Source organism: Phoenix dactylifera, chromosome 10, assembly GCF_051530095.1.
Source record: "Phoenix dactylifera cultivar Ajwa chromosome 10, Ajwa_hap1_PhDact_Kaust_v1.1, whole genome shotgun sequence".
Lineage (NCBI taxonomy): Eukaryota > Viridiplantae > Streptophyta > Magnoliopsida > Arecales > Arecaceae > Phoenix > Phoenix dactylifera.
The window spans coordinates 30424159-30441295 of NC_143199.1; the positions used below are offsets into that span (position 1 = coordinate 30424159).

Sequence of the window (17137 nt, forward strand, 5' to 3'; positions counted from 1 at the left end):
AAGAGTCACATAATCGGGCCCAGGGCACCACCTAACATTAGCTGAGACAATATAGAAAACGTTGTGTGCTCATCAAGCCGCCTGCAGGTTGAACAAGCAAACAGTTTGGACGCGACAACCCAAGACTTTGCAAAAAAAAAAAAAAAAAAAGTCAAAATATATTATTTAAGTTTCTTGGCTCTGTACATGTATTTAAGATCTATCTAGTGTATAGCCGATGAAAGACTAAACACGAGCTTGCAGTCCCTCACAAGTCACAAACTCTTTTTGTTTAAGTCCTGGTGAAGAGTTACATGCATATATCCATAGATAACTTCTAGTTAACTCAGGTGCAAGTGATGTCTGCTAATTATATTCAAACAAATTTGGATATGCAGATCAAGTCCAGCTTCAACTTAAGTCTAATATTTCTAAATGGAACTTATAGTAATTAATTACATGCATCCAGGTGAAGAGTTGATCTGCAAAAGGATTGCTCAGTGTCTCCACGTGGACAAACAAATAGATGCATACGGTTCTCTACAATGTGAATGCATGAGACCTGAAAGAAGGGTTATTCAGAATAAGCCGCTGAATCACATTTTCTAAATTAAAGCCCTAAAACAAACCTAGGTCAAGAAGTGTGTATTCTAGACTCCTCAAAGTTCAAGCTTCGATGAATATAAAGTTACTTTCATATCATATATTCAAATAACACAGAAAAACTGCTAGTTTTTTGTGCCTATGTTGATCAGTTCTTATCAACGTGACCAAAGCATGAGTATTCCTTCAGCGTTGATCTCATAAGCTTTATATAAAACTGAAGTTGGTAGAGATTTGGTCTAGACTTCTTTGCATAAATTAGTATGGTCAACCAAATTGGATTGGAGAACAAGATCCCAGAAAAAAAATAATAATTGAATTGGATCACATGCCTACTGACAGTTTAATTAAAGATTTCCATAATCGTAGCTGCTGTTTTATGTACGTCATTGTAGTTGACTATGCTTAACGATTTGGAGTGGATGGAGCTGTGCTAAAATTAAAGCTAATAGCGATGGTAACTGTTGGAAATAAATCCTTTTCTCATGCAGTCCTTCACAGCCGGCGCTGCTGTCATCCTCTCCGCAGCGAGAGAAGCCATGAGAGGATGACTTGGATGGAAAGAGAGCCAATGTGCTTACTGTTAGGGCAAAACCGGGTTGTCCGAACCGGCGGGAGGTGCTGCAGTGCAATGTGTCCAGTGGCAAGGAATGTATGTGGCTTACTTTTGGCCTTAATCAACGATGCTTGAACTGTAATACTGGTCACTGTTACATAGGATTGGGTTAGCACGGGAAAACAAGCTGTTTGAGGGATCAAATTTAGCTGACCGACGCAAACATAGGTATAACATGTTGCAGATATCTCTGAGTTAGAAGCTGATATTGGATTTTGTTATCAATTGTGATTGTAATAATAGAAATGTTTTTGTCACAACTCACGATCTCATCCAAAATGAATGGTCGGAAGATAGTATTTGGTTTTCTTGATCCTGTATAAATACTCAAGATCTATTTAACGAATAACTGATGTGGAACTAAATACACATCCGCATGAATCCTCACATACTCCCTTCATTTAAACCCGGACGTGCTCGTCGGGTTAAGAGTTCAAATCCATTCAAATCCAATCATAAGTACCACGATTAGCCCGTGTTCAACCCCAATAAATTTATTCTGCAGTGTTCCCTAGTCCATATAGGTTATGTGACAGGTCAGCTCTGATACCATTTGTTATAACCTAGAACCTCACCTTCTGTGGTTTTAGTACTTATAGTTATATAGCTGGTAATTTGAGGTAACTTAGTTTCCATCTGATACGTGTCATCCATCACAACCAACATCAAATCCGAGAAACAAATCTAGCCTTGGCTTACAAGTGAAGGGATGGTAAATGGAGGGAAAGGTAGCTTGCTAACTTCCCACCGTGGAAAGTATAGTTGCTGGTCACACAAATTGGATAAGCAACTACTCAAAAGCAAGAAGTTGGAACCGAAAACTTGAAGCCATGGAATTTAAGTTCACAGCAGCTCACAAACTTGGCAACGAAGTAAGATTAGAAAGAGCACTAACACAAGGTCACAAAAGACTAATGCTTGAAAGCAGTGTGTGGTACGTTTTTCTGAATATTTTATAACTAAGATGGAGTTGCTTTTAGAGTGAGAACAAGTGGAATTAATAATCTAGCATTGCTAAACAATATTTAAATGTACGAGTGAAGATCTAATTTATTTCTTTTCATGTTTTTTTTATAGTGCAAACTGCAAAGGAAAGGAAGATGATGGTATATGGGGACCATTTGGTTCTAAAGGGGCAGCATCAGAAGGATCACTTGATCTGCAGTATTCCGGTCAAGGCAGAACATGGAAGTTTTAATTGCTAAAGAAAAAGGGAAAGAGAGACACCAACCTTTTTGCATGCCTTGCATCATGGGAGCTCGAAACCAAGGTCCAGTTTGTCTACTTACAGATGTGTAGAGGAACCCCATCAAATATTTCTCCTGAACTCCCGCTGTCTTTGCTCTCTCTTGTCGCTTCTTTTGGAAGTTGTTTTGCTTGGAAGCATTGTTATGGAGGATAATTGGAGCCAAACAGTATCTTTGGCTTGTGACAGGCAACTGCAGGGGAAAATAGAAGGAAGGATGGTTCGAGGCCACAAAATACTTGGATTAGGAGATTTGTTACAGCAATAACTTAAAAAACGTCCATAATATTTTTCAGATAAAATCAAGTTCCAGTGATTACTAATTTGCTATTTTGAGCATGTTTCAACATTGATACTGCCAAGTATTCTTGCAAGAATTACAGACCTAACAAAAGAAGCTGGAACAAGTACATGTAAGCTAAGGAATGCACAACCAGGCCATAAGGCTTGGCAGCTATGAAATCACCCAGTACAAGAGTAGGGGCATGTTAAATCCAATCACTTACTTGAATTTATATAACCTCCATACCTTCTAGTTACCAAGGGTTCACATCGAAAAACTTTAAGATATTCATCCCCGCCAATGAGAATGTGTCTTTGGGCATTGTTCATTCCACTTACAAAATGTGCATTAGCCTATTGTTACATTCGCATGACTCTTAACAATCTCTCTTTTATGATGGGTTCATCGGGCAGTATCCATGGCAAACAAAGCCTTATGTTCCCTTTTGCTTAGCATAGCCAATTACAGCACTGCAATTTACTCGGCAACACCACATTTTTTTTATTTTTTCAAGCACTTCTCCTCAAATTTCTCCCTTTTTTTCCCAAGTACTTTAGGTAAATTCACAACCAAAGCCTCTTGTAAAAGGAGGGAATCGGTCGTTAGATAAGTTTCTAAAGCCAGTACATGTGAGAACTCATACGAGCGTATGTTTCGTCCCTCATCATTTATTTGCTGGAAAGATTTTGGGTACTTATACAGAACTAAAAAATATAAAATTTTTTTTTTATTTTTTGGGATGAGAACCTAAGTTGTTACATTACACAGACATTTTTTTTCTAATTGATGCAATCTTGATATCACTATAATATTCAAGTTTAGCTTGCATCCTAGGGCTCGTTTAGTTCGCACGAAAACGAGGGGGAAAAGTGTGGTCAACGGGAAAGTAATGAAATGCCTCTTGTTTGGTTGGAGTTTTCAAAGGAGAGAGATGGGAAAGTGGTATTCCCATGGGAATATGATTCCCACATTTCATGGGAAAGTCTTTCCCATGAGAAACATGGGAAAGTTTCTTTCCCATGAGGTGGGAATCACTCCTTTTTTATTTTTTTCCAAAAAGACCCTTCAGCATTAAAGAAGCATTAAAGAGGCATTAAAGACCTAATTTTTATTAAGGGCATAATAGGAATTATACATAACTTTCCTAGGAAAGTGGATGGTCAACCAAACATAAGCACTTTGGAAATTAGTCACTTTCCCATGGTTAACCAAACATGTCAAAAGTACTTTCCTAGGTATCCTCTTCCTAGGAATCTGATTCCCAGGAATCATATTCCTAGGAGGAAAAATACTTCCCGCGAACCAAACGAGCCCCTAGTGTGGCAGGCAGCATCAGAAATTCAGAATGCAGATGGTGCCACAAAGATATGGATCAAAATCCAAGACATTGCATCCCCCTCTGGCCATCAAAACTAATCCATTTCCTTTGTGTGGCCATCCTCATTCAGCAAGCCAACGCCACAACCTCTTGCAATAAATATTGGACAGAAACATAAAAGCATAGAGCAGTTGAACCTTGGATCCTCTTCTGCATTTGACCAAACAATAACAACCGAGAGGGACTGCTCGCTTCACATGCAGTCACCTCTCCATTAAAAGCTTTCATGGATGGATGGTGGGATGTGAGGTCATTTAGGTCCCAAATGACCATGATTTCCACTAAACTTTGTTTGGAGTGCAACTTAAAAGAAGACTCAATGGCTTTTAATGCCTTAAATTAATGAGTTAGCCCCACGGTACAGCTGCTTTTATTTCTTTCGGTGGGCAAGAAGCTTCCTTGCAACCTCGAACACTTTATTCTGGTTGGCAACACTTCACATGATTAGCTTTATTTAATGGTCACAAAGCTGAGTCTCGGGCTTTGGCCTTTGGACCATCACATGGTAAATATTTAGTACAGCATAAAAGGTAAAACGAGAGCAAGTACATGAAACTGGTCAGGCGATGAGAATCTTGTCCTGTGCCTCGTAATTTAGATTTCCCAACATAATTTTTTAGAGAGACTGCTTAAATACATTGGATGTAATTAATGTGATAAATTAATTTCTGCAAATATTTTTGATAAGTTTGGACTTGTTATCTAGCTTTTGATTTGATATTTCTTTAAGCAAAATAATTTGGCTCAAGTGGCAAACCAAAATGCCCATGCATATGTGTATATATTGTAGATTGTTTGCAGCCCTGCTGATTTGATATAGAAAATCATTTAGATTTTCTGAAAAGAAAAGAAATAATTGGTAGCGAAAATTATTTGGATGGAGTTGAGAGCAGACATAGATAAATTTGTGTGCGGCCTATGTTGCTATTGCCTATGAGGATTATCATCTATTGTTCAACAAAATAAAATAATAATAATTAAAAAAATTAACCTTGAGATAATTGATCCACAATAGAATGAGTTCAAGTTTCTACTAGAGACTGAATTCCCCATTCTAAGTCTTGATGATCAACATCGCACTTAACTGACAATTTGTTAGTAAATTTTCTGAATTGCTTTTCCTTATCTTCTTCCTTTGGGATGAATGGAAGAAGAGAAAGTTGATGATGAGTGGGGAAAAAGTAAGAAAGTCGGATGCATATCACATGAAAGAGAGAAGGGAGATAGCAAGCAAAAGGGAAGTGGACAAGCGTCCTCTTGTTTTATCATCCAAGGATCTGCTCATGGGAAAATGATGACTAAAAGCTTTCATCGTACCATCAAATTAACTTTAGTAAATGGGTTGAGTTGAAAATTGTTTTCGAAAATATTTTATATTGCACTAGCTTGCTTGATTGCTGATCTTCTCAAACTGTTGATGTATTAGAAACAAATATTCTCCACATGTAGATTATTTTTTTTATATTTATACACCTTGCTTCTTGCAAAACTTATATTAGAATTAGATTTGATGTGATAAAATGAAGAAAACAATGATTGAGATAGGAATTAAGACCTTATAGTTGTGTACTTGTGTCAAGATATAAATGAGCAAGAAGCAAAAGCAGGACATATGTAACCAAGTTTATAAACTAGATCTTGGCATTATATTATTTTGATTTTTTAATGGGACCCAGTAGCCAAAATTTTGGAGCATCAAAATATTTTTTAGGAACTACAGAAACAACTTACTTTTTTTTTTCTAAACAATGTAATTATTAACATTATTGCATGACCATCATATACATCTTTAATTATGCACATTAATATCAAGATGCACTAAACTTTTCTTAAACTTCATCCTAATAACATACCACAGAAATTCTCCCTCGGGGAAGATGATCAAAGATATACAAGATGAAAAATACGATTAATACAATCTCTCGACACAACAATTGCACCCGAAATGTAAGCACGATAGATCTTGGATCCCCAAATCAATCATCAATCTAAGATATGAATTCTCTTGGGTCTTTATCAAGCTTGCTTTGCTTGAGCAAGAGATCAACCACCTCACTTCGATCTAAACGGCTAAACCCAAAATCATTCATTAGCTGGAACACTAGACAACAAAACACAAATGTTACAATCAAGTAGAGTGAATTATAAGTCTTGTGTAGGATTCTCATGATCTCAACAAACAGGGGATGCATTCAATCCTTTCATCAAACCTCAATAGGTTGCTCCATGTATCTTGCCTTGGGGTGCAACTAACCATCATTTCTTTAGATAGCGACCTAATCTTTATAAATATATATATATTTGGACTGGCCAAGTGCCCAACGACGATAAATCCCCGAAAAAAACCTCTAAGAAATCCAAACTCCAAACATCCGCATTAAACCTTCCCTCCATTGCATTCAATTTCTGAAGAACTCGCAAGACATCCTCCACTCTCTCTCTCTCTCACCCCTGTTTCATTTTTTCTTTTTTTTAAAGCCTAGGGTCCCTGGTCTTCTTTTCTTTGCCGATCCTCTGCTCGCCACCTGCTCTACTCTGTAGCACATGTGGGTGCTCTCCTTCTACCGTCTCCTCCTCTCCAATGAGAGATTTTTCGCTCATATTCTCTGCTTTCTTGATCCGTTCTGGGTGTTGGGGAGTGGGAATCCGAGGCTTTTCTATGGGAGGATTTGAGTGCAGCGTGTGATCAATATGATGAGACCGGTTGGGTTTCCGCTGCTTCTTCTTCTTGCCGTTAAATGCGGTGTTTTCTTCGTGTCTTCCGAGTCCTTTTTACACGATGAAGGTATGTTTCTATTCTACTTCATTTCTGTTTTTCACCCGTTTTTCTAAGTTTTTGTTCTTTTTACCAATTCTTGGAGAAAGTTGTGATCTTGTGCCTGGATTCGAGGGTATGGGACCATTTCTGGTTAAGAAGGTTATGGGTTATTTGGTTTCTGGGATTGCTTTTTTGAGGCGAACGGCGGTAATGGTTCCAGTGGGGCAGCTTCAAGTTTTTGATTTTGAAGTGATTCTATCAAGTGGGTTCTTTGCATACTTGGCTTTCTTCTTGCATCGTTTTTGTAAAGTTTAGTCCTTTATCACCTATTCTTGATGATGCTCTTGGAAGTTAGGGCATCTGAATCTTTTTGGGCTTCTGAATCCTCGGAGTTTCCAGCTGTGCAATTGCTTTTTTAGGAAAAAGAATTGCATTTTGGGTTGACATAGGCAACTTCAGGTTTTTGATTTTTGAAATGATTTTTGAAGTGCTCTAATTGAGATGAACTTATGGAGTGGGGTCTTGATTCTTTGCAGTGTCGGCACTGGCTGCTTTCAAACGGGCTATACTTGAAGACCCTCTTTCGGTTCTATCTGACTGGAATACCCTAGATGGAGATCCTTGCAACTGGACTGGTGTGATCTGCTCAAAGCCTCAGAATCATGTGATCTCTCTGTAAGAAATGCCTGGCCTTTTCCATTTCTTCTTTGGCCACCTCTCTTACAGATCCCAGTACTACTGCTTTAGTACCAGAGTTACCAATCTAATGGATTTGTTGATAATTATAGATGAATATAGACAATTTGTTAGTATCAACTGATGTTGCCGGTATAACCATTTATTATGAATAGTAAAACTCCCCGAAATGTTGTTTCTCCATCATCTGATGAAGTATAATGATACTATAGTCAGTACTTATTTGGTTTAAGTTCTGCCATACATGAACAAGGAGGATATGTTATGTCACGGTACCGTTATATGTTAAGTTTCTGAAGCATGGAAACTGGGTTTTTGCAGAAATATTTCCAGTTCATCCTTGAAAGGATTCCTTGCACCAGAACTTAGATCACTGAGTTCTTTGCAACAACTGTATGTGTTCTGTTACTCTATACTGCCTTATTTTTAGTTTTACTTGTGTGATTTGGATGATATCTTCCTATTCTGCAGAATTTTGAGGAACAATTCGTTTCTTGGGACAATACCTAAACAAATTGGCATGCTGAAAAGTCTCACCGTACTGGACTTGAGCCTGAATAGGCTCACGGGCTCTATTCCTCCTGAGCTTGGAGACTTGACCAGCATTACAAAAATGTAAAAAGTGAATAGTTTCTAAATTTATTCAGGTGTTATTTCTTTGATTGCTTATTTATTTTCTCTGACCTCTTTTTTTATATTTGCATGCGTGCGTGCGTGTGCATGTGCCTTTTTGCCCCTCAGAAATCTCCAATCCAATGGCTTGACTGGCAATATACCCCCTGAACTTGGTAAACTGAAGAATCTTATTGAGCTACGGTTGAGTAGGAATAGACTCAAGGGATCAATTCCTGGAAGCAGCAATTTGAGTTTTTTTTATGGCATGTAAGTGGTGCTTTCTGGTATTGTAGTATATTGGGATCTTTGACATGCGAATTTTCTTTGGGTAAATTTTTGCTGTCAAACACAAGATTAATTATTTATCATGCGATTTTCTGAATTCCTACTGAGCCGCACATATTATGAGCTTTGAAATTTCACCACTTTTTCCTTGAACATTTTGTTGACAGTTTTGAATGAAGAAGGGACATCAAGTAACCTCAGTGAAGTATATCATAATCTAGAGCTCTAGATAAAATAAATGAAACCTTTTTATTCAAAAAAAAAGCACTTACTAAAATCCATATATATATATAAATGTCTGTACTATGGGACATATTGCCAATGATACTGCATTAATTTCAGTAACATTTGATCCACCCAATAATGTTCTCATGGTTCTTTTCAATAGTCCATTTATAATCCTTAAGTTTCAAGCATGCAGTTTTGACAAACTTCATATATCAAGGGCATCACTGTCTGAAGACATTTTCCATCTACTTCACCTCAAACTGTCCATATTATTTATCTAACTAATGCAGAAGTTATCTAACTAAATTTTTGTCTTTAATGGACTGGAATAAAGTGAGGAATATTAATCCCCACCGGTTCAGTAGTGGCATGCCAATTATGGTTACATGACAAAATAAGTTGGTGAGAGAGATTCTTAATAGTAATACATCTTGCTTTCACTGGAAAAATTCATCTGGACCATCGTAGATTCAGAACTTATTTTTGCATCTGCAGAAGTGATTTAATTGTATTTCCTTGCTTGCTGGGAATATTTACATGAAACCGGAGCTGGTACTGCAGACTGCCTGAGCAGTTCCATCATCTCTCCCTACCTCCCTCCCCTCTCCACGCACCCCCCCCCCCCCCCCCCCCCTCTCTCTCTCTCTCACACACACACACACACACACACACACATAATGGTGGGAGCACCACCAATTGGAAATACTTTGGCCAAACTCCAAAACACTCCCTAAGGAAGGTCTAAACCAAGGACCTCTTCCACTTGGGAGGAGGGATGCAACTCCTACACTATAGCCCAGTTTGCGGTTCTGTCTTATCTATCCTCATGTATGAAGCTGTTTAATAAGGAAATAGTCTTTTTTATTAAAAATATATATATAGTTTTCATCTCATGGTCTGAATGTGAAGTATGCTTTAACTTTTATCTGCAATATCTTTTTTCTGCTTCTTTTTTGCCACTGAGTAGTTTACAAGTGGATGGAGCACTCATGATTTTCGATCCTTTTTTTGTGCTTTCTATTACTAAATTGCATAGAACACTTCTAAAGTTGAAGCTCTGGGTAAACAATGTTCAATCTTTATTCATATATTTCAAAATCTTGGATATTTGCTGTTTTTTTTTTTTTTACTCTTAAATGGTTTTGATGGTTATTGTATATTAATTCAGGTTTTCCTCTCGCAACAATATCACTGGCCTGTGCCAGTCATCTCAGTTAAAAGCTGGAGATTTCTCATACAACTTTTTTGTTGGAAAAATACCACCATGCTTGAAGTATCTTCCAAGGTTGAATTACTTGCATCTTAAAGCATTTCTTCAATATGTTTCAGCTGAACCTCATCAGCCTTCTTTGTATCTATCTACAGGTCAAGCTTCCAAGGAAACTGCTTTCAGGATGGCTACTCTGTCTTTCAGCGGTCTTCTCAACTTTGTAGTGGTACCTCAACCCTTTTCAGAGTGCATAATTTTAGCTTGTGTTACCTCACTAGCATGTTTAACTACCGGTACAAGAATTAATGAAATAAGCAAGCTTGCAACCATAAATGCTCGTGAGGTTACGCAACATAGATAGCAGATCAGAGAAGGAATCTGTATGATTTTGACATAAATTAGAGGTCATACTAATCCTACATAGTAAAAATTGTTTCCATGTCTTGCGTATTAGTACTTTATAAATGTTTATTTGCTTAAATTATCACTGCATGTCTATATTGCATCCCTTGAACTTCTCGTCTAGATTTTTGCATATTAGTTTCATTTCATGAATTACCTTTTCTTCCTTTGGGTTGGTTCCTTTTAGGGCATGTTTGGTTGGGGCCTGTTGGACTCTGGAATGGGAATGGGAACGAGTGACTCCCATTCCAACCATTTGGTTGGAGAGAGTCCCATTCCCATTTCGATTCCTGAGGGAGTGGGGATGCCCCAATCTCCCAAAATCCAATCCTTATTCTTCCCTAGTATTCAAAGCTGATTTTGATTCCGGTCACGAACCAAATGCATTGGGGGATATGGCCATTCCACTTCCCATTCCAATTGATTCCAATTCTGATTCTGGTCACGAACCATAGATGCCCTTAAAGTCTTACACATTCTATAATCCGTATAAATGCAATCAATCTTCCCTATAGTTCCACTAGTGTGAAATGTATAATTTGATGAACCAGCTTGTAATTGGACGGTATTGGTTAGAATGACAATTAAATGGTCTTAGCAATTTCTAGACGACCGAACAGAACTTGATCAGGTCTGTCTGTAGAACTCTTCTTTTAGATGATTAATGTTCATATTGTTGTCATAATATTTTCACTTGTCATGCTTGATTAATGATCAATCATTGGATGCTCTACTGTAATGACTTGATGCATCATTACATTGGTTGAAATAATATGTTTAAGCATATGTAAACCCTAGTTCATGCATGTTACCCATTGAATACTCTAACCTACAGCTGCATTCCATAAAACTTATATCCATGAAAAGCAGACCAGCACTTTATATCTTCTTTTTAAAAGTTTTAGGGTTAAGGCAACATTATCATTAATAAATTGCAGACGTGACATTCAATTTACAAATGTTAAAGGATTAATATGTCATTATATCTTAACTTGTTCTACTTCTGTGTTGGTTGGTTAGCCATCATCTGCATTTTATGTATTCCAATAGTATAGGGGCATATGCCAACTACACTTCTTCATCCTTTTTCTGTCACAGTCCTTTCTATAAATGTGAAGATTATCTCTGATTCAGTCACTAAGAAGTTGAATATTGGATATCTAAATTCTTGCATCTGCATGCACAAAGGGGAAGCTTGCTGCAAGCTCAATTGAAAAAGAAGATGAGAGCAAAAATGATACCACAAGGCTATGGAGATCAGCAGCTGTTGTTTTTAGACTGTGATGTAATAATATGAAACGAGATTCTTTTATATGATATTCCTTCTTTTTTTTTCTAAATTCTCTTTGAAGCACATGTTGATTCAATCATCGTACTCTTCAATCATGGATTCTGTATATTAGTTCCTCAATATGTTCTGTTTTAAGTGTTTCTGAAATAATAATCTAGTTTGTTTGCTATGTAGGTGGTTCTGCAAAAAGCCAGGGGGTAGCCAGAGAAACATCTAAACAGTATCATGAGGGCAACAAACATCAAAATCTGCAGCAACCAGTATGGCTTCTGATTTTGGAAATTACTACGGGAGTTCTCGTGGTAGTTTTCCTCATAACTGGTGCTGTGACTGCTGTAAAAAGTTGTAAACTAAAAACGTCTGTCAAAATCCCTTGGACGAGAACCATGACATGGAAAGATGAGATAGCAATATCAATAGGTTAATGCTAAGATTAGCTTTTTTGATTTTTCATCAACTGTAGGGCTGCATTGTGCGATCTGCAATAATCAAAGGTAGTGACAGTTTTTATTGGATGTTTCTGCAAACAGATAATGAAATGCTGAAAAATGTGCCAAGGTTAACACGGCAGGAACTGGAAGTTGCTTGTGAAGATTTCAGCAACATAATTGGTTCTTCTCCAGACAGTATAGTCTATAAGGGCACCATGAAGGATGGACCAGAAATTGCTGTCATATCATTATGCATCTCAAAAGATCAGTGGACAGGCTACCTCGAATTTTTCTTTCAGTCTAAGGTATTTAGTTTTTGCAAGATCAACATCAGTTTACAGGAAATGTTCTGCTAGAATACTGAGACAGAATGGTAAGCATTTCAGGTTGTGGATTTGGCACGGTTAAATCATGAGACCACAGCAAAGTTACTGGGCTATTGCAAAGAGAGTGATCCATTTTCAAGGATGCTTGTTTTTGAATATGCATCTAATGGGACACTGTATGAACACCTTCATTGTGAGTCAAAAAGTCTTTATTTTCACTAATGATGATCGCACAGATTTACTTGCTTTGGGATTTCAAATATACGTGTTACTTTTTCATTTTAGATGGTGATGGATGCCAATTATCCTGGCTTAGACGGATGAAAATAGCAATTGGAGTTGCTCGTGGACTTAAGTATCTACACACAGAGTTGCAGCCTCCTTTTCCTATACCTGAATTGAACTCAAGTGCAGTATATCTAACTGAAGATTTTTCTCCAAAGGTATGGGCCAATACGTATATCGAAGACATTGTATCGTCTTTCTCTTTGATATTTTCGAAGTTACAGAAAAAATAGTAAAATCAGTATTTTAAAAGGTAACTAGGTGAAGAAGAAATTGTCTTTGATTTCTTCCTAATATGTTATCATATTCACCTTGAATTCACTACTGTTTTTTCTGGGCCTCTTACTATGTTGCTTCTGAAACCCATGAGAGAATTGTGCCAGATTTTTTTTTCCATCTGGCACCAATTACCTACAGAAATGTTTGTTCCTATAATGGTTACCGGGTGCAACAGATTCATTTGGAATTAACAAACTGTAGCTTTTCTTTTTTTCCTCCAAAATCCTATATGCACTGCTCTATAATTAATTAAATATGACTTCCGAAGTGTTCAGTTGAAGGCCATACGTGACTGCGTTGCAAATGCAAATTTTTTTAATTTTGGAGAACAAACATTTTGAAGTTTTGTTACAGACCCTTTCAGTTTAAGAACTGGTTGGAAAAATAAGCATTTACGAGCACAGTGAGGCAACACATGGCAAAACGTATTGATGAAAAAGTTTCACAAAACCAATGTTAGAGGGAACAAGTATTGTTGTTGATACCAAAAAATTTAAAAAAAAGATATTGTTGCTTTTATTCAGGCCTTTTTTGGGTAAGATTTTAGGTTCATGCCTTTACTCACTCATGCTGCTGCTGCATCACTTTTTGCAGGTATATATTATCTGTAGTATAAGAGACTCTATGTCCCCTAATCTGAGTGCTTTAATCTTTCCACTTAATGCCCTCCCACTTTTCTAGTACTGGACTATTTATATTCCTCTATTGAAGAGTAACTTCAGAAGATACCTGGTACCTGCTTTTTGCTACTGACTTCGATCTGTTAGATTAATGGCTTGTGTCTGAGCTATTTTGCAGTGTGCTCAGTCATAAGATTGTAATGAATGCAGTTTCTGCCCCTGGCCTGAGTGGCTATTTTTGTTCCTATTTCATGTGCTTTGTTGATGTACTTTGTCTTGTATGGGTACCTGGCTTTGGTATTCTCCTTTGTAACTAAATTCATTATTCACAGCAAAAAAACGAAGTAGAAAATCTAACCACATGTTCACATATGCAGTTGGTTGATTTTGAGAGCTGGAAAATGATATTCTCGAAATCTGGAAAGAATTCTGGTTACATCACCAGTGGTGGTTCTTTTCATGGATATGTGGATTCATTAGAGCAACTGAATATGGATGTCCAGGGCAACACACATGCTTTTGGAGTGCTTTTACTGGAACTAATCAGCGGAAGACCTCGATATTGCAAAGATAGAGGTTATTTGGTGGATTGGGTAAGGCATCCATCCATTTATGCCATTACCCTTTGGACATTGACCCAGGATCATGTTTGTCGTCTTTATTATGAAGATTAATTAGTCTTTTTGCAAAAAGAGACTAGAGGCACATGTTCTCTTCACTGCTTATGCATCCTGAGAGGATAATTATCGTGTCTCATGGATCGATTCTTTTGTCCGTTAAACGTCTAGTAGCTGCACCTTGGATCCAAGGGCTAAGCCGACTTGGTACAAGTACTATCTACTCTTCGGTATTTTATAATATATCATGCCAGCAAGTCCAGTGAAAAACATTAGCTAATGTCTCTGGAACTTGTTGGCAATAGTTATATGTATTCTCCTTTGCATGAATTGGAGCTCAGTTTTTTTAGATGCTTTAGTTAAGCATACCCACGGAATAGAGCTGATCATGGGCTGGGCCTTGGGCCTAAACTCTTTGTTTTTAGCCGGGAATTTGACATTTTCTATGCCCAAGCCTGGCCCATGATCAGCTCTACTACGGAATAGATAGCTTGCTCAGTAACTTAGTTAATACCGTTGGGTCCTTGCTGTCTTTTTCCTTCAAAAAAGCAATGGTTACTGCCCATTCAAGAAATAGAAATCACTTTACACATAAAAAAACAACTTAAGGTAGGTCAACTTTATTTGTTAGAATGCTATAATTTTTTTATTCCTACAGTCTGTGTATCCATTGACACAGAAGCCAGAGTCTGTTTGGTTCAATTTATCCACTGCTGCGTGAGAACACTCTACCATCTATAACATTATTCTTTTTCTTGCAGGCTTTGAAGTATCTTCAAAATCCAGAAGAGAAAAGCAAGCTAATAGATCCTGAACTGGAAAATGTCAAGAGTGATGACATTGATGTAATATGCAGTGTGGTGAGCCTTTGCATTGAACCTGATCCTTCTAAGAGGCCGTCCATGCAAATAATAACTGCCATGCTGGAGAATGGAATTGACTTATCAGCAGCAGCCCTTCTCAAAGAGTCTCCTTTGGCTTGGGCAGAGCTAGCCTTATCCTCATAATCATAGATCATCCACACTGTAAATTGATAACATACACATGAAATATCTTGTTTCACATTCTTTTGATGTTTTCATTTCTTTTAGTCCTTGATTTACAGCAGTTGCTTGCATTCTGAAGCTGCAGAGGTGCATACAGGAAAGTGCCGGCTTTTATTGTATACTTTTGATTGTTTAGTTAACCAGTCAAACTATTCACCTTATGAAAGCCAAGGAGCTGTTTTCTGGATTCTTGCCAGTTCATTTGAATGTTATGAAATAAGTTGTCTGCTGTTTGTTTGTGCTATAAATATAGAAACTGAAGGTGGCTGAAGAGATAGGCAAGCTAGTATGTTCTAAACTGAAAAATGTCAAGCTCCTAAGACTGTGTTGTAATATGCTGTGGCGAGTCTCTGTGTCAAACCTGATACCCCAAAAGGCCACTCATGCAAACAATGTTTATGGAAAACTTAACTTCGCTGCGGCTTCCCTTTTCAAGGAGCCTCTTTTATCATAGGCATTGTTAGTTTTGTTATTGTAACTATTAGCTTGCACGCTGCAAGCTTCATAACTTGCACATGAAAGACTTTTTTCACCTATTAAACCTGTTTTTTCTTTGTTGTAAAACTATTTTTTTGCAGTGTGAAACCATAGAGATGCATGCATGGGGACCTGGATTTTTATTGTATCCATTTGATTATTTGCTGGCCTTTGAAAATCATTTAAATAATTTTAGAGGGCAATTCTTAATAAGATACGGGTGGCTGTCTGTGCTTCCTATGTATGAATTCTTCTTTTTTTTTTAAAAAAAAAAAAAAAAACTTTACATGTGAAAGGTAGAAAAAAACAATGTAATTACTGAGATTGGAGGCGTGCTTTATGCTCAGAAGTGAATGATAAACTTTTCTTTGGAAATTATGAGACAGAAATGCTATGTTATCTAGTGCAAAGCTCCAGAATCACCTTATCCAATAATTTCCACCTAGCTGAGAATGTAAGCTAGATGACTCATCTTGACCATTTAGTGGATCTAAAAACCTGATTTATCAACCTAGGATTGGAGAGACAGAAACTAATGTTAATGTTGCATTATTTAAATATACCAACAATCAAATCAAGATTAACTGAATCTTTACAATTAGCGGCAACAGACTGTTGTTTCAGTCATAAAAATTCACGCATTTAACTAATTCTTCAGCCCAATAATCTTATTTTATACTGAACAAATGAGGTGGGAAATAACACTTTCATTTTATCATACAAGTCATGAGATCATCTTCCCAAAATAAGAATGTATTCAAAACATATTCAAAAATAAGATTCTAGAAGTGTTACGACATACAGGAAGAATAATGAAACAAAAACAAAAAAGAGAAAAGAATAAAAGCACGCAATATTTATGTGGTTTTATCTATTAACCTATGTCTACTATGGGAAAAAATGGTGTAAAAGTTTTACTATAGAAAGCTGGAGATTATAGAGTAATAAGATATTCTTACAGATTTTAGCTCTCAATACACCCAATCTTTAAAACACTCAATTACTCTTTTGTTTTTAAGATTACAATAGATATATATAATAGAGTAAGTTGATTTGAACTCAAATTGGTATCCTGTAATAATCAAGTTAGTCTTTTTTTTTTTGTGTCATTCTAGAGCTTGTAAACTTAGGATATACTTAACATAGAAGAAATCTAAAATCCAATTACAAATCCAAGCACCCTAATAGGGTAAATCCATAAGCATTATTCAAATTTATCACTATCCATATTGCTTGCTAGCGTGGAAACTCCAGATTTTTTTTTTTAACCTAGTAACCTTTATGGTAATGAGCTGCCATAGATTAGGGTTGCTAGCATAAATGGATGGAGCAGTTCCTGGCATAAGTAGGGCTATAACTTTCGGGTGGCAGCTTTGGCTCAAGATTGAATAAGTTGGTTAGGGTTGTAAGGATCAACTCAACCTAATATGTGTATTAAATAGGACAAATTTAGGTTCAAAGTTTGA

General features: G+C 36.9%; 1 protein-coding gene across 1 annotated transcript; it reads left to right on the forward strand.

Annotated features, from left to right (window-relative positions):
* The first annotated feature begins 6340 nt into the window (after nucleotides 1-6340).
* On the forward strand, nucleotides 6341-15383 carry LOC103698483 (putative LRR receptor-like serine/threonine-protein kinase At1g63430). Its single transcript, XM_008780516.5, has 13 exons — nucleotides 6341-6890; nucleotides 7400-7538; nucleotides 7881-7952; nucleotides 8031-8174; nucleotides 8301-8441; nucleotides 9856-9972; nucleotides 10053-10123; nucleotides 11765-12010; nucleotides 12121-12326; nucleotides 12408-12540; nucleotides 12633-12790; nucleotides 13909-14124; nucleotides 14910-15383. The coding sequence occupies exons 1-13, from the start codon at nucleotides 6797-6799 to the stop codon at nucleotides 15153-15155; spliced, it is 1983 nt and encodes a 660-aa protein (XP_008778738.3). The 5' UTR covers nucleotides 6341-6796; the 3' UTR covers nucleotides 15156-15383.
* The last annotated feature ends 1754 nt before the right edge of the window (nucleotides 15384-17137 follow it).

Excerpts from the sequence above, each read along its gene's own strand:
- LOC103698483 (XM_008780516.5), top strand. The coding sequence starts at position 6,797 with ATGATGAGACCGGTTGGGTTTCCGCTGCTTCTTCTTCTTGCCGTTAAA. Across the intron at positions 6,891-7,399 it reads GTCCTTTTTACACGATGAAG|TGTCGGCACTGGCTGCTTTC; the intron begins GTATGTTTCTAT and ends GATTCTTTGCAG. Across the intron at positions 14,125-14,909 it reads GAGGTTATTTGGTGGATTGG|GCTTTGAAGTATCTTCAAAA; the intron begins GTAAGGCATCCA and ends TTTTTCTTGCAG.